This window comes from Misgurnus anguillicaudatus, chromosome 1 (assembly GCF_027580225.2).
Source record: "Misgurnus anguillicaudatus chromosome 1, ASM2758022v2, whole genome shotgun sequence".
NCBI lineage: Eukaryota > Metazoa > Chordata > Actinopteri > Cypriniformes > Cobitidae > Misgurnus > Misgurnus anguillicaudatus.
In genome coordinates, this window is record NC_073337.2 from 12,462,096 (window position 1) to 12,487,114 (window position 25,019).

The following is a 25,019-nucleotide window of genomic DNA, read 5'->3' on the forward strand; positions in this document are numbered from 1 at the left end:
CGAAAGGGTTTATGATAAAAGAGACGTTCACAAAAATCGTCGCAAGAAACTAACTTAACACTAAACTCTGATTACACAGATTAATAGGGCTGTGCCAAACTGTTGATACAGCTAACTGTCGTGATAAATGTTTCCACGATAGTGTGCCGATATTCCGAACTTTTTAATCGATATATTTTTTTTAAATCAATTCCCTCTGTGTGCGTCAAAACCTCCGCCACTGTAGTTGTTGCTGTGCAGTTGTCTGTCATATACATTCGGCCAATGTCTCAGAAGTTAGCGGGAGTGAGAAAATGGCAGAAAATTTGAAAACGCCTGCAGCTTTCAAAGCCGACGTGTGGGTGCACTTTGGCTTAAAAAAAGTTTAAATATTGATTAAAAAAGTATTGCAATGTACCGCAGTATGCACCGTACGTACCATATCGTGATACATTGCAGTGTGCCCATGTATCATGATATGTATCGTATCGTGAGGCCCTTGCCAATACCCAGCCCTACAGATTAAGCGAGTATCTAGCAAATGTGAGCATCTCTTTTATCATAAACCCCTTTAAAGTAGCTGCATCAGGCACTTGTTTTGACATGACGAGAGATGCACATAGGTTACATGACGCAAAAACACATATTTTGACATGACGACCCGCAGACTGCGGGCTAAATACATGTTTTGACTAGCTTCGCATCGTCCGTCCTTGACAAAGAAATCATCGGCCGCCACTGTTCACGAGCAGACTATGGCGAATGCCAGCATTTTATTTTTTCCTTTTTTTATTTAAGCCATTATGCAAACATTGTAAACAATACTTTAACAGCCCGTATACATGCATAAATTAATTGCCAACCAATAAAGTCGTTCTCGTCACCATAATATTCAGTTTGAACCAGTGATGCGCGGGTCAATATATAAACAACCCGCCCCGAACGACGTTTTCAACTAAACCGCCCACAACTCGGACCACAAAAAAATACAAATTAAATTGTGTACCCGAACCGCTCCCTGGCCCGCATTTTTTAAAAGTAGTAATTGTTTAAAATAGTTAACTGGCACCTTCATTTTAAACGACCCGATGGACCGCGACCCGAATATCAATGCAAATATTTTTGGATGGCTCGTAACCGCGGGTGACCGCAGGCACCCGCTCATTTCGGATCAACCCGCGCATCACTTGTTTGAACCAATGATGGCACCTGGACTTTTTTGGCAACGTCTTGAATAGTGTCGGTTGAATAGCAGACAGTCACAAGCCTCCCAGGTTTCATCAAAAATACGAAGACGATCAAAGGACTTACAGGTTTGGAACGACACAGGGTAGATGATATATGAAATTTTTGTACAATAAGGCAGCCAGAAACCTAAAATATTATCAGCTAATATTATAAGAAACGTGTGCTACATTGTTAAAGTCAGTTCTTCATGTTGAGCACAAAGAGCAAATTATACACACCACAGCAAGCCCAAATGACAAATTTAAGAGGCGTACTTGTTGTCAGAAACAAACACTTTTGTGAATGTCTCTCATGGCAGCAGTCCCATTGCTTCTAATAAAGCGGTCAGCAGTGGACGTAGCAAATCATTACAATTTATGGGGACGTTTCCCAACAGACTGAGGGCAACCAAGCAACAGCGGGTCAATACTGACTGTACGCTTTCAACGTCTCCACGCTGCCTTCTGATACGACAAGCTCTCTTTTTCAAACGCACACAGGTTCCTGCTTTCTCCCGGCAACGCTTTTTTTGCTTTTGAAAAGAGCCAACCATCCGGGGGCTGGTAACTAAGCACCCTGTTTATCAGTAACCAGGCTTAACAATGTCCGTAACCAAACACCACTGTGGCGAGAGAGAATAAGAGGGAAAGAGAGAGAGAGATCTAATGACATTGCAACTGATACACTTGGCACTCAGAGTTATGAAAAGGTACATGGGTGACTTTGAAGACGAAAACTACCTGTAAACTATTAGGCTAGAAACATGTGAAGTCAGAAATGTTTGGCCTTAAACTGAATGTGCTATCATTCAAGTATCTAGCTATAAACATGGCGGGTTTTGACTTTAAAGGAATAGTTCAAATAGTCTCAGTTGACGAACTCTCTTGCCAACCCAGATGTCATTACATTGCCAACTAAACACAAACAAATTTATCTTAAAATACAGTCATTTTATCTTAATATTGCAGCACACTGATAACTTGTTTTGAGTGTTGTGCATCTTGTTACTATTTGCGCAAAAAACAATGTGCGTAGATACCAATGTGCAGCCATATTTGAATTGATCAGTGGTTTATTTTGGTTTAAATTTCGCTACATAAACTTAAAAATGTAACAATTTCTGCTCATTAAAATCATTTCGCATATGAACAACTGTCTTAAGAGAACTGCTTTTAACATGGATGTACATGCTTTTTGGAGCTTCAATATTTTGAGTCAATTGCCTTAATTGCTGTCAAAACCTGGCACTACAATTCTGAAACACAGTCAAGGACTACTGAGAGAGTTTGTGTTAAAGGTTGGGGGTGGGTAAGCTTAGCATCTTGGTAACTGTGTGGTCATAGTTCAATGGTACTAACCTCTAATGAATGAGCAGGTTAACTCCTGCCTGACTATCCCCATCTCCTTAGGGATCTAATATCCTTCATACCCTCATTCACTGCTCACCCTCATTCGATTTCCTCGTTCTATTTAAATCCCATACGACAGCAATGACCTAATTTTAGAATTAATAAAACTTGTGTTTATTTACTTTTAATTCGGGCTCCTGTAAGTCACGTTTTACAGGAAACGTGCCATGGACCATAGGTGTCATTTACACTGGGGACACTGGGGACATGTCCCCACCACTTTTTGAAATGGCTGATTTTGTCCCCACCACTTTTTGACTTACACTGCAACAAATGACTTTCGTACTTAGTATTTTGTCTTGTTTTCAGTAGAAATATCTAAAAAATTCTTAAATTAAGATGATTTTTCTTGATGAGGAAAATTACCTAAGAAACAAAGTCTAGTTTTTAGACAAAAAAAATATATACATTTGTGATTAAAACAAGCAAAAATATCTGCCAATGGGGTGTTAAAAAAACTATAAATAAGATTTGTTTTTTTCTTAAAAACTTAATTTAAGCAAAATTTTCTCACCCCATTGGCAGATAATTTTGCTTGTATTAAGCACAAATTCACTTAAATTTTATAGTTTTTGTCTAAAACTAGACCTATTTTCTTACATAATTATGCTTATTAAGAAAATACATCTTGATCTAAGTATCTCTAGATATTTGTACTGGAAACAAGACAAAATACAAGGTAAGAAAGTCATTTTTTGCAGTGTACGACTGCACTGCAAAAAATGATTTTCAAGAAAAAAAATGTATTAATATTTTTGTCTTGTTTTCAGTAAAAATATCTAAAAATTCTTAAATTAAGATGCTTTTTCTTGATGAGCAAAACGACCCAAGAAAATATAAAAAAATATCAAATTTGAGTGATTTTGTGCATAAAACAAGCAAACAAATCTGCCAATGGGGTAAGCAAAAAATCATGAAAATTTTTCTTACACACTAAATTCAAGACTAAATTATATTCTTGGTTGTTTTATGCACAAAATCACTTAAATGTGACATTCTACAGTATGGTGTTTTGACACTGTTCGGTTGAGCTGGTGATGTTTTTGTGTTGTTGACTGGCCTACGCTAAGCCAATTTTTGATGCGCCGTTATTCAATATTTTTCCAGTCCTGCTGTAAAGTTTTTTCATCTGATCTTTTGTCCCCACCACTTTTCAACACAAACTGACGCCCCTGGCATGGACTGACCAATAACTTTAAGTGGATCTTTAGTAAGCTCGAAATCAATATCATCCAAGTAAAATGCAATTTTGGAAAAAAATTGCAACTTTGGGAGAAAACTGTAAAATGGCTTGACATAATCCAAACATTTAACAAAAATAGATTTCACTGATAAAAAAGGTATCATCAAAATGATTCATTTGTAGACATAGCCAACGGTCGAAACAAAGTTTGTATGAAAAGAAACCAAAAGCATTTGACTTCAGTGTGATTCAGAGCCAAACGTACAGACAATAAGCCGAATGACTGAGAGACCTTAACAGTCACCATGACACCACGACCAAGAGTCAGTGTGTATGCGTGTGGGTGGTTTTGGAAGAAGGATAATGGATAACAGGATGCTGACACACTCCTTTTAGTTAAGGGAAGAGCATGAGAAAGAAGCTGGCTTACAAAACCCAATGGCATGCAGTGTTGTCATCGCAGTAATAATACCTCATTTACACTTGCAGTCAGTGCAGACAAGAATCAAACTTTGTGCCAAACTGAATTCAGTGGTGAATTGTGGGTAACTGGGCCCTTCATAAACAGCACACCCTCTGTGTAAACAATGTTTCCCTTATGGTGTGATACTAGGGGCTATAAGAGCCCTTGGGAAGGAAAATTGACCTTCTGTTTAAAACAATACAGACTGTCAACGATAATACTTAACCTTTAAAAAAAGCAGCAAATGCATATGAGTTTGATGCGTTCTTTATTCAGACTGTAGTACATCTTCCAATTTAGACATAGTCTTTACATTCATTTTCTTATTATTGGTTATTAAACATTTAGCTGGGTAAGTAAACTAACATAATAATAGTTGATATTGAGAAACAGAGGTTTTTTTACATAAGGAAAAATCATGAATGCACCTTGAATGTCTAACTGTGGGATCCCACCAGACGAGAGTTCAACGATTTGCGCAAGTAGATTACATACAAAGTCAATGACGCGTCCTCGCGTGGGGTGATGCAAATAATGCGATATGAGCGCCTCGTTTGCCGCGAAAACGCGCTATTCGCCTCAAACACGCCTTCGCGCAAGTTGAAAATATTCAACTCAAGCGAAAAATTTGCATGACACGAAGTTAAATCCCGCGAGTAATCTATAGCGAGTAACGCGATGCCCCGCGTTTGGTGTGTACGTAGCATTAGTTGTTTCTCCTAGACAGAAATAATATTAAATGGAAACTTTTACAGTCTCCTGATTTTTTCCTGAAAAAATATACCATATGTGTTTCCTAAAGCTGGGTACACACCAAAAGATTTTTTAAAGACCACAAGCATGATGAAAAAAATGGACGATTTAACACGTTTGTTCCTATAGACGGTTTCATTGGACGCACGTGCGCTAACGCGATACACGTCTGGATCCGAACTTTACTTCCGTTTTTTTTTTTTTTTAATGGTCTGACTAGTTGCTAAACTGATCTCTTGAACAAATGCCTTGTCGAAAATAACAAATGTTTTGGTTTCCTAGGTAATCTATGTGTTGTTTTTTGCTTGTTATATGAATAAACTAAGTTTAAAGAACTTTGTTTTTATTTATTCTTAGCAGAGTTTACCGGAAGTTACGTGCAGACCACAACACCGCTTGTTTATGTTGTTACTGCTGAAACCGTCTATAGTGTGGAGACTGACGCTATGTGGTCATGACAGCACACCACCCAATCAGATTAACTTCACAAACAATGCGAGTCTCAAAAAATCTTGCAAAGATTTTTGCGATGTTTCTCGCGTCCAAACGTGACGTCACAGTAAACAAACATGGCAAATAACGGGCATAAAGAGATGGCATTAACACAATGGACTGCTTTTTTACATCTCTGTTGTTTACTCACTTTGGACTGTGCATGCTGCGGATTGGATATCGTTTTGATTCACGTGACAATCTACAGTGTGTGCGCTTGTCCTCCTCAGGGTTTCCCCCACACAACAGTATTTCAGATTTCCGATCGGAGCGGCCCTGACGTGCTTTCCAGCAGATTTAGACCCTCTTAACGCACAGCGCACCACAGGAAATTCTGTTAAGATTAGGGATGCACGATATATAGGCCGACATATCGTTATCGGCCGATAACTGCTTATTTTTAATATTATTGGTTATCGGTCTGATAGCAAAATTAGGCTGATAAATGAAAGCCGATAAATTATGGATTATTTTGGTTTGTTGAACCACTTCACTTGCTCATTGCTGGCCATGTGGAGTTTTGATTGGTGCTTTCTGTGACATAGCACGAAGATGACACATGTTGCGGGCTTAAGAAGAGTATGCTAGTCTAGCGCAAAGTCAAGATGTCCGCGGTCTGGGAGTTTTTCATTGTGAAATTAATATGAATATTTATCGGCCTATATATATCTGTTATCGGCCCCCAAATATAAAGAGTTATCGGTTATCGGTATCGGCCAAAATTTCCATACCGGTGCATCCCTAGTTAAGATAATCGGTGCAACCACAAAGACGATCGGGACTCTACCTAGGATTGTTGTAAGGGGGGAAAAATTGGCGCAAATTCAGCCCGAATATCTTGTGATGTGGAGCTTAAGGAGTTTCAAAAGAGATCTTCTCAAACTGTGCTTAGATTTATCATGGTGCAAAAGTCTGCAACCAAAAGTCACAAATCTTCTCAATAAATTTTAGAAGCATCTGACAATTTAATAAATATTTGATAATTAAATAAACAGCTGAGAACTCCTATGATATCTGAACTAAACACTAAAAGAAAAATCTCTGCCCTATAAAATGATCCAAATAGACAATCCTGATATTGTACGATTTGTATGTGTCCATGTGAGTTGGATGTGTGTTCATTTATGAAGCATTTTCAGAATGCTGATGCATTTGTTGCACTGGCTGTCCCCATATAGAAACTTAATTCCTAAGATCACAGAGATGACTGAGGGCCGTAAAGGCACCCTAACCAACCAGAAACAGGGGCACATGCTGGGACAACTGCTTTTGGGGAATGGGAGTGGACAAAAAAGGCCATAGAAAAAGAAGCATCAGATGAAAAAGGAAGAAATGGTAAACATCCAGCTAAAAAAAATTTTTTGGGGGGGTAAAGAAAGTTACTTTGATTGAAATTACAAAACAAACCTTTTTTAGATACAACAAGTAATTATGGAGCCCATACTACAGGGGTACATGTTAAACCTGACACTGACCGACAAACAATTAGCACAGAGGTGACTCCTCTTAACATACTAAAGGAGAGCCTATAGGCAGTCAACAAAAAGTCTGACACCCACAAGAGTTTCAGATGTACCAGGACTACAGAAACCCTTCAAGCTTGCATATATTCTGTCAGTCCATTAATGGTTGTGTGACCTGAGTCACCCTAAAGAGTCCCCGACACCTAGAAACAGAGCAGACAATGAGCCAGACCTTTCCAGTAGCGCTGACAACCTGCATTCATTTAAGAGAAACCTTTTGACATGTAAAAGAAACCTGTACCCCCGCCTGTTATAAAAGTATCTGTCCCACAGGACATATTCCTGAATCATCAATAAAGATATGAACCAAATAAAATTATTTACAGTTTGTAAGCACCAGCAGTAGAAGGGGTCTCTGTCGCCTAGCTTTTTAATATATACATATATACGTTTTTATATATATATATATGGCTGCTATCGTACGCAGACAAGTTCTGTTTATGGGCTGTGGGAATAAATCTGACCTGGCCTGTGCTTGCTTATATTTTGGTGCTGTTATCGAAGACTGCACGCTAGACATTTTAAGTAAACAGAAATGTGTTTGTTTGTGTGTGTGCGTTCTGAAATCCCAGATGACCTCTTTTGTGAGCTTGAGTCTCACTACAGATAAAATTAGTAATTGAACTGAGCTGGTCAGACCAGGCGTGACCTCTCTGACCTCTTTAAGTAAATGTCGTTGACCAGATCAGAGGTTATTAACCAAGCTCTGTTTTGAACCAAAACACCAGAGCAGATAAAGACAATAAATCAGATATACACACCAAAACAACAGGAAACAAGCAATGATCAAAGATTTGTAGTATACCGGACTTCCTATCTAAACACATCCATCTTACTACAACAATAAAGTGTTTTAAAGGTTATTTAAGACAACATAGAAATAAAAAATATAAATGTTCAAAATCAAAATGTTATAACTAAGGTCGTGTTGGTGGCAACAACTATTAACCATTAACATAATAGCTGAACAACCAGGTTCGGATGCCAGTGTTTTATTTGGAAGTAAAATATTTTGGATTAAAAAAAAATGTAGAGCAGATAAAATATCATTTTATATTATTTATTTATTTATTTATTTAAATTTAAAATAAAATGTTAAATTATTATTAAGATATATAGAAAGGGAGGAGGAAAATTTTTTTTGCTTATACCGGCAATTATGCATTTGTCCTGCGGTCACTTCTGCACTTCAAGATTACAAAACGAAATTATCACGAGGAACGTGAGATAAATAATATATCGTCCAGGCCAAGGTTGCAGTGGCCTGCAGATCATTTTTCCGGATTAGAAAACAGAGAATAGCATTGTGTAAAAAAATATCTGGCTCCATCCTAAACCAAAACCGGCTTTAATGTAAATGTCATTTGAGAGGGAGATTTCATGTTTGGTTGTTAACATTCAAGTTGAGAAGAGCTTTGTTTTCAAGCGTTGCTGTGAGGCGACAGAGGTCATGAATGAAATGGTTTTATTGGTTGTATAATCAGGGGGAGGTGAAACCATCCCCCCTTGTAGGAGGTGTTGGCATTTCTAAAACAGTGCCTTGACACCTTCTCTAAACGACAAGACAAATTTAGTAAATATGTTTGCTAAGCTTAGCCCGAAGGTTCGAAAAGTACAAAGTACATTTAAAACTAAGACTAAATTGCGACAATACCCTGAAGCCCTCTCAAGACTGGTTAACTTTAACTTAAATTTTCTCTGACATTACAATGTTGTCCTATGGACCTTGGTCAGGTAAAACAACACACTTGATGAAAGACTCTGTCTTATGTTAAAAGCATTGTATTAGTCCAAAAAACGATATATTGTGCAAACATTATGTGATCTAAGACGTCAGAACAGTAGAAATCTAAGTAACATTCATAAAATATAAATAAGGATGCAAAAACCTCTATGTGCATCTGATATGATTTCTTAAAAAAAGAAGCATTTTTTAAATCAATATTACATTCATTAATTCTGCAAAAAAGGTATTTCTGAATGGCCCAAAGCTGGAATTAAGGATTTTAAGGGAAAGTATTTGATAAACGTATAGCCTAACACATGCCGAGAGCATTCAGTTAATACCATATCATATTTGATGGAGGTGGCATTTAGCAGCTTTTGCGTCTGAGCTCCTCAAATGTCTTTGCACATCATGTTTAAACCATTCGAATGCATTCTGTAACCAATTTACATAATATAGACAATTTAAAATGAAATGTATTAAACTCCTGATTCATGAATGATACCCATACAACAGACTCTAAGCCGTTAATTTTTAATCTCATTTTAATTTGCCCAAAATTAAATATGGAATCTCCCCTAAGGGTCGAAATAAACAGACGTACAATTTTAAATCTTAGTTATTTCTCAACAAAAGCCATGTTGTTTAACTAAACCACTAAGACAAATTCTTTGCAGCTTACTTAGCCATAATAAAAATTCTTTGTCTTTATCAGAATTGATGTAATATTATCCACAATACACGGCTTAATAAGTATTGGATGGCAGCCCAAGTATTGCATTTCTCTGTGTCTTTCTTCGCTCATGTCTTTCAGACTTTAAAATAGAGCAGCCAAGATGCAAAGTTTTGAAATCAAATACTTTCCTCTATTTAATAGTGGCATTGTCATACATTAGTATTAACAACACTATTGAATTACAGGCCAGCTATCGTAGAAAAGGATGCTAGTTCATGCATGCTAAATAAATCAGACAAGTTGTTGTAAGGCTAATCTAAATTAGAAGATTTTAATTGTCCCATAATCCCTAACTGTTGTTATGCATAGATGGGTTTGAGAGAATATTTCTCCAAATCTGACTGAGTCGGTCGGTCACTACTGAACACATGTAATGTCACACTTTTTGGCCGTTGGCTGAAACAGATGCTTTTCCAACCTCTTAGTGTTAGGGACAAAGATGTCTTTCATGTGCGGCAGAACAGGGTCGGGAAAGAGCGAAAAGTGTGTTTGGTTACACATGAACAGGTTCCCCTTCCGACTTCTAGCCGGAGAGTATGATCTGTGGGACAAAATCTAAGCCCTAGGAATTGAACTTTACGTGAGCTCACGGGTCAGGTCGAGTTGGTTTAAAATGCACCTTCAAAACAACCTGACCTGTTAGAAAGTCTAACTAGCAAAACTATTAAAAAAATGTTATTTAATCCTGGGTGAGAGTTTGCAGGTCCACTTAAAGAGGCTTATAAAATCTACATTTCGCCATTCAATAAAAATGCTTTGGGGGATTTCCTGTCACTTTAAGAGCGCTTCGGATTTCTGTTGAGGAAGTTGTTTGTAAGATTGTGTGATGACTATTCATTTTTGGCATAGTCAAAGTTACTCAAATGCATTTCTATAGCACTTTTCTCAATTTTGCAGTGTAGCAAAGCATCTTTACATTAAATACAAACTAATACAGTCAAATTTCTATAGAGTCAATAGGAAAAAAATACATATGTAGGATGAAAAATACATAGGATTTATAAGTGAAGTACTGACTAAAAAACAATCACAGCTATATTCACAGTTATAAGTCATAGATTCAGAGCGCTATCAAACAAGCATGTGTATCATATTTTCATAAGATCTATTAGAATTACTATATTAGTGTTACTCTTAAGTCAAAATCTACAGTTTAATGCAAAGGACTTCAAAACACCATCAAACATCTTTGACATTTCTTCAAACTACAGGTAAAGCCAAGGGTCTTTCAGATCTTAGTAGGGTTGCCTAAGGGAGATGCCATTTCCAGACGAGCCCTTCAGAACCCAGAAGGCAATTCTTGAAAAATGCCTGTAATTTATGTTCCAAGATTGCCTACACTGTGCCGGACAAGGTATGGGCACAAATTCATAAGATTTACTGTATAGGAAAATCCCATCTCAATCTTTTAATGTACAATCTCAATTAAAAGAATGGCCTGAATTCAATGCATAACAAAAGTAAGACTTTACTATAAGGTTCTATTCTCTATCACTAGTTAATGTAGTTAACATAAACAAGAACTAAATTTTAACAGCATTTATTAATCTTCGTTACTTTTAGATAATGTCAACAAAATTTTACATTATTTGTCCATTTCAGTTTATTGTGCATTAACTAATATTAACAGATGTAACTAAGTAAAATGTTGTAGAAGTATTGTTTATTGTTAGTTAATGGTAACAAATGAAACCTTAGTGTAAAGTGTTATCCAAAACACATGCTGTTAAATAGCACACAACAGACAAAAAAAGATGTTTGCACTTATTATGGAAGTATAAAGCAATGAGTTTTGCAGGCTTTAAAAACGAAAACGAAAGTTAGTATTTAAAGTATTAAGTGTTTGATTTGTTTCTTTTGAAGTGTGACTAGTGTTGTAGGTGGATGATATTGATAGGAACAGATGCGTATCATGCAGATCTTACTAGGTTAACATTGTCATAACATCAGTATAAATATTATTTGTTTGTGCAAACACAGCAATTCAATCAGACTATAGTCCCATGGCAACACATAAAGGTATACGGACAGAGACCACCGAGCAGTTCGTTTGAGGTAAGAACACGATCCGAGATCTAAACGACCTAACTGCAAAAGTACTGTGCATTTTGGACTAAATCAGCTGCCGTAGTCAGCTGCGCAGTGCATTATCGGATGGGGAAGTGTTTGTTGACAGTTTCTATTAGCAATATTAGCACAATGACAGATCGCGGACATACATTTTGTTCTTATGCTTTTCAAAATTGAAAATTGAATGAATTTTTTTTTGGAAATCAATGTCACAGATGCTGTACCCCAAAATTACTATTTTTTTAATTATTCGAATATATTTCATATAATTTATTTCTAATCCACTTAGAATCAAAAGTCATAATAGATTTACCATTCCTTAAAAAAATACAGCTATATCAAAGTAAACAAAACAAAAAATCCCAGCACCCACTATATATTACGACTACAAATACACTTCTTAAAACACAATGCAGAGTCATATTTCTGTGTAAACTACCCTAGAATGACCCAAAGTTTGAGATTTATTGTATCTTTTTTGTCCCTCTTGGCACTGTTTCGTAAATTCATCACTGTCTCTCTCTTCTCTCTCCACCTTCAAATGAGTGTGCAAGATTAAACATGAATCAAATTCCTTTCCCGCTCATTTAACAGAGATACAGGGAGCACACACTGTTATTTCAGCTTAATTAATGTTCAGGTTTCCTGCTCTCGGACTGCATTCTGCTCTCAGAGCACAGGAATGTAAAGAGGAGGATGTCTGATCTTCATCTCTTTTAGTGTTAAACCTTATCCTTTGGAGATTTGTGTCTTTAGAGCATGCAAACATATCCTAAAGAAATCCTAACCTGTGGTTAACCAAAATTGCTAGTATCACAGATAGAGTACAGGCCATTTGCCTGTTATGATGATGTAGCTGCACCAAGACTGGTAAGAGAACAGTGAAGACAGTGTGCTTCAGTAATCTAATAACTGTTTCTAAATGACAGATATAGCACCACCAGAAGATAAAATTAGCCAATGAAAAAGCATCTGAACTTTTTTATGTAAGTTTTTGCAAAAACACATTCCACTGACTGTGTTGTAATTAGGCTAGACTGACAAAACCGAATTTGTTTAAACTACCAAGACCTTGAGTCCTAATGTTATGTCTATACAACATCCCCAGCAAAACAGTAACTATTTGGTGGTGCCTGCCAAGGCAACATTATTACTATTCTGCATATTGAACAAACCTTAAAGGGATAGTTCACCCAAAAATGTAAATTCTTTCAACTCTCCCTTTAAAAATTAAATCACACTTGAAATATAGTAGCCACATAGCAATGCTCTCTATAAATTTCGTTTAAGTTTAAGCCTAGTAGTCTACTTTAAACAAAGTATGTCTGACAACCAGAGCATGTTGGTGATGTCAGAGGTCACGGGGTCATGTGTAGACAAAGTAGAAGGATAGTAACACCTGGAGTGGAGATTCTCTGTTAATGACATCTAGATGACAGGGGACAGTGAATGGAGCGCTCTGGGCAGTTTAGGAGTGATTCAAGCCTGTGTCTCCCTTACAGCTGCTGTGTACATGTCAAACAGCAGATCTGAGAGCACAGCCGGGCAACTTTACACCCCTGACCCGTCTACTCACACAACACACAGTTACATGCATGAAACACGCATACTCGCAGACCTAAGATATAGCTCAACTAGTAAGGGGATTTCCTTAGAGCAGAGTGTTTCATGTAAATGTCATATTCATAATTAGTTACAAATGATTTCAAATGAGATCCACTCAAGGCAGCCCTGAAGGAAACTCACAGATGTGAAATTCAGCAGAAAGCTTTGCAAACATGTGCAGGATCTGAACAGCAATCGTTAACAGATTTTCTACACATTACCTTCTCTCACATGCTTATTCGTTATATATTGTGATTAAATTTATCAGTAGGGGAGTCAAGGCTTTTTTTTCTCAACACAGTCTGAAAATTTAGTTTTTATTTACAGGATATGCAGTACACAACCGTTGCATGTTTGGGGCCACTCCATTCATGACTTAAAAACCTTTAGATCTGAAGGATCTTTTATATTAGGTTTTTATTTTTAATTAGCTAAAAATATATTGAGAAAAATATAATTGCGTCAAGATATATTTTTTTTCTGGTAACACTATAGAATAAGCTTGTGCTTGTTAACATCACTTAATGCAGTGGTTCTCAAACTTTTCGGCATGCGGCCCCCATTGTATATGGTCCATCCTTACGTGCACCCCCAAAGAAAAATCATGACATAAAACATTCTAAAACTTAATTTTTGAATTAAACAAAACATATTAAATTATACAATGTAGTGCTGGTGGAGATTTAATTACTCAAAATGTATTAGCTAACATTAACTGACAATGGACAATACTTCTACAGCTTTTATGAATCTTAGATTATGTTAATTTTAGCATATACTAATGCATTTTTTAAAAATCACAATGATTTCAGATCACCGCAATGATCGCATATCTCTCTAAAAAACACAAGGGGGAACTGCAGAGACTGTATCTAATGGCGCTCCTTGACTGACTGTGGGTTCACACCAGACACGAGTTCAACGATTTGCGCGAGTAGATTACATACAAAGTCAGTGCAAAGACGTGATAAGATGCGTCCTCGCGTGGCACGATGCGAATGACGCGATATGGCTGGCGCGTTTGCTGCGAAAACATGCACTATTGGCCTCAAACGCGTCTTCACCCAAGTTGAAAATGTTCAACTCAAGCGAACAATTTGTATGACACGAAGTGTTTTTTTTTTTTTTTTTTTTTTATAATTATTTTTTGGGGCCATTTTGCCTTTTTATTGATAGACAGTAGATTTTTAGAGACGACAGGAAAGTAGAGGGTGGAGAGAGGGGTATGGGATCGGCAAAGGACCGCAATTATATGGGATCGGCAAAGGATTCGAACTCGGGTCGCCGGAAGTGCGTTTGCACCATATGTCAGAGCGCTGCCCACTACACCATCGGCTCAGACTGTATGACACGAAGTTAAATCCCGCAAGTAATCTAGAGCGAGTAACGCAATGCCCCGTGTTGGGTGTGTACGTAGCATGACAGTGTAAAGCGATACATTGCAAAGCCATTTAATACAATGAAAACAGCATTTAAAATAATGCGGCAAAACTTTGATAAGCAGTATGAATTGCCAAAACAGCAATTTCAAATTTAGGGATTTTTTTTTCAGTTTTTGAAAGACATATGCATTAAAATATTACTTTTAAATATGTGTTATGTGTATTAAAATTTACTTCCAGGTAAACCTTGCAAAATATTTAATTTAAATAATCACAACAGTGTGAAAATTATTTCATGAACAAACAAAAAAATCTATGAGAATTAAACGTCAAAGCCCTAAAACAGGCAATAAATCGCCATAATCGTCACAATTTATTAGACAATTAACCTTTAATACTAGGGCTGTTAAAAGATTAATCGCAATTAATTGCATACAAAATAAACGTTTTTTCATAAAATATGTGTGTGCACTATGTTTGTATATGTAAACATACATACATGCATGTATATAGTAAGAAATACTTACATGTGTATATATTTTTTATTTAGATTTGAATATATCTTAAATGATATATAAAAAAATACATAAATAAAAAAATCTTCCATTTATACATGTATGTGTGTGTTTATATGTACATAATGATTACAAAAAATACACACACACATACACATATATATTATGCAAACACAAACTTTTATTTTGCATGCAATTATATGCAATTATATTATTCTTTTGACCGCCCTAGTTAATACACAATGAACTAACATAAACAATTGTTATTGGCATTAACATAATTAACCAAATCACTCATTGCTAATTCATGTTAGCTAATGCATTACTAATGTTAACAAATACAACCTTACTGTAAAGTGTTACCATTTTTATAAACAATGTTTAATGTATTTAAAATACATGGACCAAATATTGAAGACTCAGACTTCAATACTCATCCTAGGGTGAGATCTTAATAATCTGGTTAATAAAATGCCAAGAGGACATTTTCAAAAATTATAGGCAATTACTTTTAAAATAATTCCCATAGTTTCATTTGTGTTATTTTATAGTTTGATGAGTTTACTATTATTTTACAATGTAGATTATTTAAATAAAGAATGAGTAAGTGACCGTAAACATCTTTATGGCAGTGTGTAATTGTGTGTCATCAGTCTACAAACTTCACGTGACCTCTAAATCTATTTTATGGGGTATGAAGCTAAGTCTTTCCCAAGTTCAAAGAGTTTGGTAATGAAATGTAACAAAGTCCAGGTATGTGAGTCCCGTAGTATTGAGTGGGCTATATAGTCAACTACATGAGACACGGTGGCCCACGGGCAGAAGCTCGCCCCACTAAAAAGTCTGCATGTATCAGCAAGCTTGACTCATCAACTGCAGGGGAACAAACCAGCTAGAAGTGATGATTTACAGACCGTCTTTTCTTCATATTTAACATGAATCAGACGAAGACATCAAACAAAGCTGGAAAAATCTATTTTACCAGTGTAAATGAAAGCTGGCTCCATCTTTCTTGAGGGTTCGAGTATCGACAGATGTCTTATCACCCGTATTGATCAAGTGAAACAAAGCACAAAGGCTAAAAAAGCTCCAGCATTTTATGGAGGACACCCATCATGTGAGGAAAAGGCTTGTTGAATGTTAACTGACACAGATAAGACAGATTAAGTTACTACTTAAACACAGTCCTCACCTCGGTGTATTTGCGGTACACACCAGTGTTGGTTTAGGGTAGAATGGCCCTTGTTTTGACTAGAATGTTAACTTGCTTTTATCAGGGCCATCTTGGGGAGTTCTTGTGAGTCCCAAGTAGTTAAACAATTAAAGCTCAGTCAAAAGAATCAACACCTGTTTAAAAGTGAAAGATAACAATGTAAAGAAAAGTAAGATATTTTTGGCTTCTTTTAACTTTTTCGATGGACAAAAGACGACTAAATCTGACATCTTTGTAATCAGGTAAAAGCACAAAATTGACTTATATGGCACAATTGGTTGTTAAAATTCACCTTAATGGTCCCTTTAGGGCTGTTTCCCTTACCCTGGACTGAAGGTTAAAAGGTCACATAACTAGTGTTAATGGTTACCTAACATATGACATGTGGGTCTGTTAAAGAATAAAATACATGTGTTTATTAGAGGACAGAGAGAGAGAGTCCTGGGTGGAACTGAGAGGTAAAAGAGGGTGGGAACAGCTATGCCGATGGACACCGATGTGTCTTTGTCATGAATGAGCGAACGTTGCATAAATGCTGGTCATTACGACCCCAACAATGACTGTGAGCATGCACATACAGATGAGGAGCGGCAATCACGCCAACAAAGACACAGCCGTAAAGCCACAAAGTACAGACAACAGAGCTTTATTCTGTGGGATGTATTTGAATTGCGAGTTGCAAATGAGCAGGAAGAGGAAAATGCTGATGGGAGATCAGACAAAGAGAGGACAGAGAGAAAGAGTAATGTGTGTTTTGAGAAACTGATGATATTTGATGATGCTGGCAGTACACACTTAATAAACTTAAAATAAATATTAAGGTGCTTAAAGGGTTCATCACAAAGATGGCGTAAAGGGCTTTTGTACTGCCGGAACTATTTACCGGAACTACATGCTTTTTGTCGAGTTTGGAATGCAAGAACTGGGAACGATTTTAGTTCAGGAACACATTTTGGCGGGTCTAAATAAGGGTCTAACTATTTGTGATGTAAAGGTATGATTATTATCAAAAGTACCAAACACCAGCAGGGAATTTTTTAATACTTATTTTCTCATTCACACACATTCCAAATAGATCCCATAAAGACACGTAACGTATTTAAAGTCCTGCACTTGGAAAGTTTTTCCGCAGCGTCTGAAACCATGCGAGTGCATCTTTGTTTATAATTAGGGCTGGGTATTGATTCAGATGTTCCAGATTAGGGATGCATAGCGATTAATATATATATTTATATGTATCATCTAAATGATACATAAATATACAAATGTATATACACATGTAAACTTTTCTTAAATATATACATGTGTTTGTGTGCATTTATTTATACAAAGTTATTATACACAGTTAAAACACATATATGATGTAAACCAAAACTTTTATTCTGCTATAGATTAATCGCAATTAATCGCTATGCATCCCTATTCCAGATCGATTCGGTTTCGATTCCCAAGCATTCAATTTGGTTCGATTTCAATTCTCGAATTCGATTCCGATTCTCGGATGGATTTTTATACTCTATTCAACTCATTGAAAATATAGATTTAATACAAATACTATATGAAAAAGAACAGTGAACATAAGTTTACATGGGTAATCAATAAAAATAAATTAAGAGCCACAAACTTGTATTAAACTCTTGTATTTTAGGTACACTTGGGTACATTAAAGGTGCAGTGTGTAAATTTTAGCGGCATCCAGTGGTGAGGTTGCGAATTGCAACCAACGGCTCAGTCCACTGCTCCCCCCTTGCTTTTGAAATGCATAGAAAAGCTACGGTAGCCGACACCGGAAAAACATGCAATTGATGGAGACAACTTAGTAAAAAAAGTTTGTCCGTTAAGGGCTTCTGTAGAAACATGGCGGCACAAAATGGCGACCCTCTGTGTATGTAGATAAAAATATATCATTCTAAGGTAATAAAAACATAACGGTTCATTATAAAAAGGTCTTTATACATCCCTGATAAAATAGTTTTGTCTATTTTTTTGCATTTCTGTCAAGTGGTCCTTCTAAAAATTACACACTGCACCTTTAAAACAGAACCCATCTCTAATTTTCAAATGCATACAATCATGTTAAATACAATACCATTTTGATGCAAGATGAAAAATGTATGCTGAAAAAAGTCAGAACAGTCGAGTGGAGAAGACAAGTAATTAGATTAACGTTAATCTTACGTTCAATGTTTGCGGAAATATATTTGGAAAAAAAGATTCGTGGTCTTTGAGAATCGATTTTGAATCGACCACATAAAAAAAGATAAATCTTTTTTTTTTTTTTGCCCAGCCCTATTTATAATAAGATCATAACATGACGCGCTGGTGTATTATGCTAGTGAATGATGACTGTTTTAGCTCGGACAGTAAAGAGCTCCTAGATCACTGTTTCAATCCTGTTTGCAGACATTTCTCATCGTGAATGTTAATATTGGTTTAATTCCCCCCATGTCAAAGAGCTGAACTATAACTTCTTAAGGGGCACGCCCCTAACTTCTGTAATGCAGAATGCTTTCCGTAATGTTACAGCAAAGTTACTAGGTCCCCTTTACGTGAGCGATCCAGAACAATTACAGGATGTGTTTGTGTTCACACTGAAGGCTCTAGGGCTGCGACAATTAAAGGGATTGTTCATCCAAAAATGAACATTCTGTCTTCATTTTTGCTCACTCCCATGTTGTTTAAAACATGTATAAATCTGATGAACACAAAGGAAGATATTTTGTAACATGAAATGTTTGTAACAAAACTGTTTGTGGACCCAATTTACTTAGTATTCTTTTTTCCTACTATGGAAGTGAATAGGGTCCACGGATGGTTTAGTTACAAACATTTCTCAAAATCTCTTCCTTCGTGTTCATCAGAACAAAGAAATGTATTGGGGTTTGTAACAACATGAGAGTGAGTAAATGATGACAGAATTTTCATTTTTGGGTGAACTATCCCTTTAATCGTGCCATTCTGCTTGCTATGATTCTCAATGAATTATGGTGAAATGCCACTACAACAAAAAGTCAGATGGGCCACTTGTGCAGAAACTAAAAAAGTACCATTTACACACACAGCTTGCTTCAGGAAATGCCTAAAAGCATATTTATTTAGCTGTTTTTTAAACCTTTTCTAGTATTTTCATGATAATAAAAAATATTTATAAAGATTATGTTTGCCAGGTGTTGATTTTCCAAATGCATGTAATAAACGACTCAAACTCAGTGATTTTAGAATGATTATGAAAAGCCATAATACATGAAAGAGCTGTGCGAACATCAACTTTGCGATTCAGAATCGATTTCAGACAGGTATTATTAGTTCGAATCATCCCAGCCCTGGGGCTCCCTGTCAATTTTACGGAAATTATCTGGGACCAATTTGCTGTGCAAATAAGGTTAATTACAACACTGCAAGTTGTCGTAGGACAAACGTCACTTCAGGGACCTTCCCCTTGGATAATTAAGGTTTTTCATGTTCATTCAGACAAAAATTTTATGCAGCACATCTAGTGAGCAGCTAACTGCTAGATAAATACTCTTATGATATATTACTGCAACAATCAGTACACAACTTCACAAAAGGCAGAAAATATATAAAAAAAGTCATTTCACCACCAGCTAACTAGCAGAAGAATGATATGTAAGCCATTTTTTGATTTATCATTAGCCAAAAAATGCACTTACATATAAGTAAAGTATGTCTATAATAATTACTGAAACTTTGTACTATATCCCATTGTCTCATTGGATTGTACCACTTCTGTAACTAGCTTTGGATAAAAGTGTCTGTAAATTGCCTAAATACAGATATTTTAAAATGGTTTTTTTTTACGTATTTTTATGTATTTAAGTCTTTTTTTAGGGAATAATTTACCATAGTGAATTTACAGGTCAGTTAAATGGTCTGTCTGTGAGCAGTTATCCATAAAATAAACGTGAAAAAATCTAAGAAACATCTGTAAAACGTTTTTGACAAAATCAATAATCATAATGTAAGATGCACCACTAAATAAAACAATATACTGTGTTTCACATATCCAACATGTTATAACAAAATACTGGCAGGCATTTTGACAAAACAGAAATCAAATATGACTGTGAAAGTGAGCCGAAACCTCATTCTCACACACCAATAATCCTTGCCCTCCACAACATTTACAACAAACAGCTCATAAGCAGAAAAACAGGATCGAATTTAGCCTCCAGCAAACCAGCTGAGATCACGAAGCACTTCAGAGAAACCGCTCTATCAACTCTAACAGCCAAACGTTTTGACATGTGTACATAAAAAATATGAATGTCTGGCTGCACATTTGTAACAAACTGAGATCAGCTTCTTTCCTTTTCATCCTGATAAACTCTCTGCTTTGTACAATCTCACATCACAGGAAACAATGGCCAATTCGAAAGACTCAATGACACATTTACTCACCCGTGACAGAAACTTTCATGGTGGCCTCCAGAGGTCGGTTGTTATCCAGATCTTTGCTGAGTTTCAGCTCTCCAGTTTCCGGGTTTAGAATGAGCAAACCCAGGTCATTTCCTTCAATGAAACTATAATTGAGATTATCTGACACATCTGGGTCATAGGCAGGCACCTTTCCTATAATCCCAGATGGGAAGCTGTTGGATTTATTTGTGATATAATTATTGAAGATAATCTCAAAATTCTGCAAGACAGGAGCGTTATCGTTGACATCAAGCAGATAAATGTTGACGGTTGCCGTGCTGACCAGAGGAGCAGATGTGGCTTGTACTCCTAAAACATAATTATTTTTCGTCTCATAGTCCAGATCCACAAGCGCTTTTAGGTCTCCAGTTAACATATCCAAGTCAAAGACCTCAGGAATGTTTCCTTCCACAATCTGGTACAATATCTGAGCGTTCGTTCCTTCATCCGGATCAATGGCGGTGATTCGTGCCACCACTGAGTCCACTGGACTATTCTCTTTGATATATATATCAAGCTTCTCCTTCTCAAAAACAGGAGCATTGTCATTTATGTCCAACACAGAAATCTGGATCTCCACAGCTGCTTTGAGAGGATCCTCGCCCATGTCTACTGCATAGGCCTTAAGATTATACATTCGTTTGTCCTCTCTATCCAGCTTAATATTGGTTCTTATAATTCCTGAATATTCCTCGATCATGAAATCTCCCTCGCCGTCGTCACCACCAACAAAGGTGTATTTCACCCTTCCATTTAAACCTGAGTCTCGGTCCGAAGCGGATATCTGGAGCACACTGGTGAATACTGATGCATCTTCAGACACAGCACCCTGATATTTGTCCCTTCCAAACTGTGGAGCATTGTCATTGGCATCCAATACAAGAATCTCTACATGCGTAGTATCAGACTTTTGTGGGATTCCGTTATCATGGGCAGTGATGGCCAATGTGTAGGAGGCCTGTTCTTCGTAGTCGATCTCCATCTGTGTAGTGATGGCTCCCGTGTTTGGATCTATCTTAAACTGTGGAACATTGTCCTCCATGATGTACGTAATGCGTGCATTCTCACCTGTGTCCTCATCCGTTGCGTTGATCACCAAAACAGTTGATCCAATAGGTTGATTCTCCATGATGGTCGGATGGTAGCTGCCGCTCGGAAACACGGGACTGTGTGTGTTAGCATCGGTTACATTGATGATCACCTGTGCGGTGTCAAAAAGTGTGCCATCAGAAGCGGTAACAGTCAGAACATACTGCCGTTCCTGTTTGTAATCCAAAGGCAATGCTAGTGTGATGAGCCCACCGCCGCTTTGACTTGTGATGGCAAACCTGTTCCGTGTGTTACCACTGGAAATTTGAAAAGTGACTACACTGTTTACATCACGGTCCAGAGCTGTAACTGTTAACACACTGGTCCCTACAAAAGCATCCTCGTTGATTTTAAGGGAATACAGTTTTTCAGTGAACGTAGGGATGTTGTCGTTCACATCCAGGATGGTGATGCTGACACTGGCTGAGGACGACATGACTGGAACTCCGTTGTCTCTGGCTTCCACTCTGAACGTGTAAAACTCAGTGGTTTCCCTGTCCAGCTCAGCGCTGACTGTTATCCAGCCAGTGTTGTTATCAATAGTGAAGGGAAAATCAGTAGTGGTGTCTGTCAGGCTGTAATCTAACCGAGCATTTTCACCAGAGTCAGAATCAATGGCCTGAATGTGAATAACAGAATACCCAATAGGCACATTCTCCAAAACGGTAGCTTGAAAAGGAGTGCTTACAAACATGGGGCTATTGTCATTCACATCCAATACTTGGACAACCACCAAACCTGTGCCATTAATTTTAGGAGGCCTGCCTCCATCCTGGGCCTTTATGCGTAAACTATACTCTCTGATCGTTTCATAGTCTAAAGGGTTTATGACATCAATGGTTCCCATAGAGGTGTGTATGAAAAACTGACCCCTCACGTTGCCACTTATTATGCTGTAATAAACCTTGGCATTATTGCCCTCATCTTGGTCAGTAGCTTTTACACAGGCAACTTCAGTGTTAACTGCCACATTCTCTGGAACCTGAACTATGTATTTTTTCTCACTAAACTGAGGAGTGTTGTCATTTTCGTCTTCCACTGTTATGTGCACCATGGCAGTGGCACTGCGGGGCCCGGGGTCCTTTCCATTGTCATTGGCCTCAACTATCAGGCGATACTTCTCCATGGTCTCTCTATCAGGAGGCACTCGGACCTTCACCAGGCCATTCTTAGAATCTATTTCAAAGCCAGAGTTCACACCTTCACCATTTACAATCGTATATGACATGTTGGCATTGGATAGTGCGTCTCCGTCAGTGGCTCTCACAGTTATGACTTCGAAACCTACAGGCACGTTTTCATTGATCTTTACGTTGTACTCATTCTGTTCAAAGACAGGAACGTGGTCGTTCATGTCGCTGACGGTAATGGTCAGGAGCGACGTGGCCGTGCGACGCGGGGTGCCATTATCTGTGGCGGTGACTTTGAACACGTGCGTGTCTTTGACTTCTCTATCCAATGGCTGTTTAGTCTCAACGCTGCCGGTTTGAGGGTCTATTCGGAAAAAATCGTTAGATCGGCTGTCGAATAACGCTTCCATGACGTACTCTACTTTTCCCGCGTCTCCAGGGTCGCTGTCAGTCGCTTTGAGGGTGATGACGCGCGTGCCCGCCGGCTCGTTCTCAGGCATGGAAACCTGGTAGTTCTGCAATTGAAACTTAGGTGCTGAATTCACAGATCGTTTCATTCTTGATTTCCATTTATTTGATTCGTGCTGCGTATACTGTAATGATGAAGTCTGCAATGTTGTGCATTGTAAATTAAGAAGCATAGTGACGATCAAACCGTTTGAACTGTGCAACGAACAGTGGATGGTGTCTTTAAAGGGTCTCGAGTCGTTCTCCAAACAGTACGCATCCTTTACTAACAAAGTCCCGTTACGCACAAACACATTTAGATGTTCCGAAGTGCAAGAATAGCCTAAATCTCCAGAGTTTCGCGTAAAGACGGGTAAATATTCCTCAAGACTGAAAAGTACATTACCTGGAGAAAAGCAGGAAGTTGTTCCCAAGTTATAAAGGCGATCCACGTTAATATCAGGTTTGGCCCCCTTCCTTTTATATTTGAAGACGCAATTTCGCCCGTGCACGAACACATTAAAATGTGCGTTAACTAGTCCTTCAGTTGTTAAAGATTTGATGTTAATATAAAGCGGCTGCGCACCCTGAGGAGAGCGCGCACAGTCCACCTCTCCATTTAAACGGAGTACTCCGTTTTTCCAGTTCACTTTTAAAAAGTTCCCGAGGTATTTGGAAGTTAAAGTCCGGTCTATTGTATAAGTCCAACCCGGTCCCAGTGACAAATTGACCAGAACGGCCCCTGAATGTAAAGTCTCGGAGAGGTGTAAGTCAAAACATCCCATGAGAGGAGCGCAGATGAGAAGGTGAACCAATAATAACCAACACATTACAAGATCCATGGTGTGAAACTCCACAAAACATCCAGAAAAACACATCAACTCTCCTTCTCCCGACGCTTCGACCTTCTTTTATCCTTCATTGTAGATATAAACGGCAGAAAATGCGGTTTATCCGAGTGGTATCCATGGAGAGCTGTGACATTATCCGCGTTAAGTTTCAAATGAGGACAAAATGGCTCCGTGCGTGCGCGTCTCTCCCCCGCACACACATACACACACATTAACATAAACCTGCAGTGCACCTCCTCTTAGGACCAAAGAATAACTCTCATGGAAATTCGGCTTTTGTTATTCAACGCTGTATTCTCCATTATTTGGCGACTAACACCCCATTTACACTTCGAACGATCGATGCGTTAAAATAAAATGTTCTTATTTGATCAATGAAACTCTGTTGCAAAGAAAGGTTTGAGGCGGTTAGAAACTCGAGCCCTGTAAAATAAAATGAACGAAGGTTAGTTGGTTATACAAGGACAGTTTTAGTTTGAACAGTAACTTGTTGTGTTAAATCTAAAGATAAAAGTTTCGGTAATAGGCTATAGTGTCTTTACTTGGCATAATTCGCATCGTAGCTATATCGCTTTAATTAGTAAGTAGCCTAATCAAATCTCAATTATCATTAGGACTAGGTGTATTAAAAACAAAATTATTCAGCTCGGATATGTATGAATTATCAACGTTGAAAATTAAATAAAATAATTTAATTTTCAATTTTTGCACATGTTTTGTGTACATTTTTAAATAATTAAATAGTAAATCTGTTTATAATTTAAATTTTTATCATTTAATAATTTATTT

The 25,019-nt window shown here is 37.4% G+C and overlaps 1 protein-coding gene across 7 annotated transcripts in view; it reads right to left on the reverse strand.

The window, feature by feature from the left end:
- Positions 1–24,429, reverse strand: part of celsr1a (cadherin EGF LAG seven-pass G-type receptor 1a) — a 124,633-nt gene extending 100,204 nt beyond the window's left edge. For 6 of the 7 annotated variants that reach the window (XM_055189653.2, XM_055189651.2, XM_055189650.2 and 3 more), the window contains exon 1: positions 20,696–24,429. In XM_055189653.2, coding sequence (XP_055045628.2) covers positions 20,696–24,257 — 3,562 coding nt within the window. In that variant the 5' untranslated portion in view covers positions 24,258–24,429. The remainder of the gene's footprint in view (positions 1–20,695) is intronic. The other variant, XM_055189654.2, reaches the window with a different exon arrangement.
- Positions 24,430–25,019: the final 590 nt, after the last annotated feature.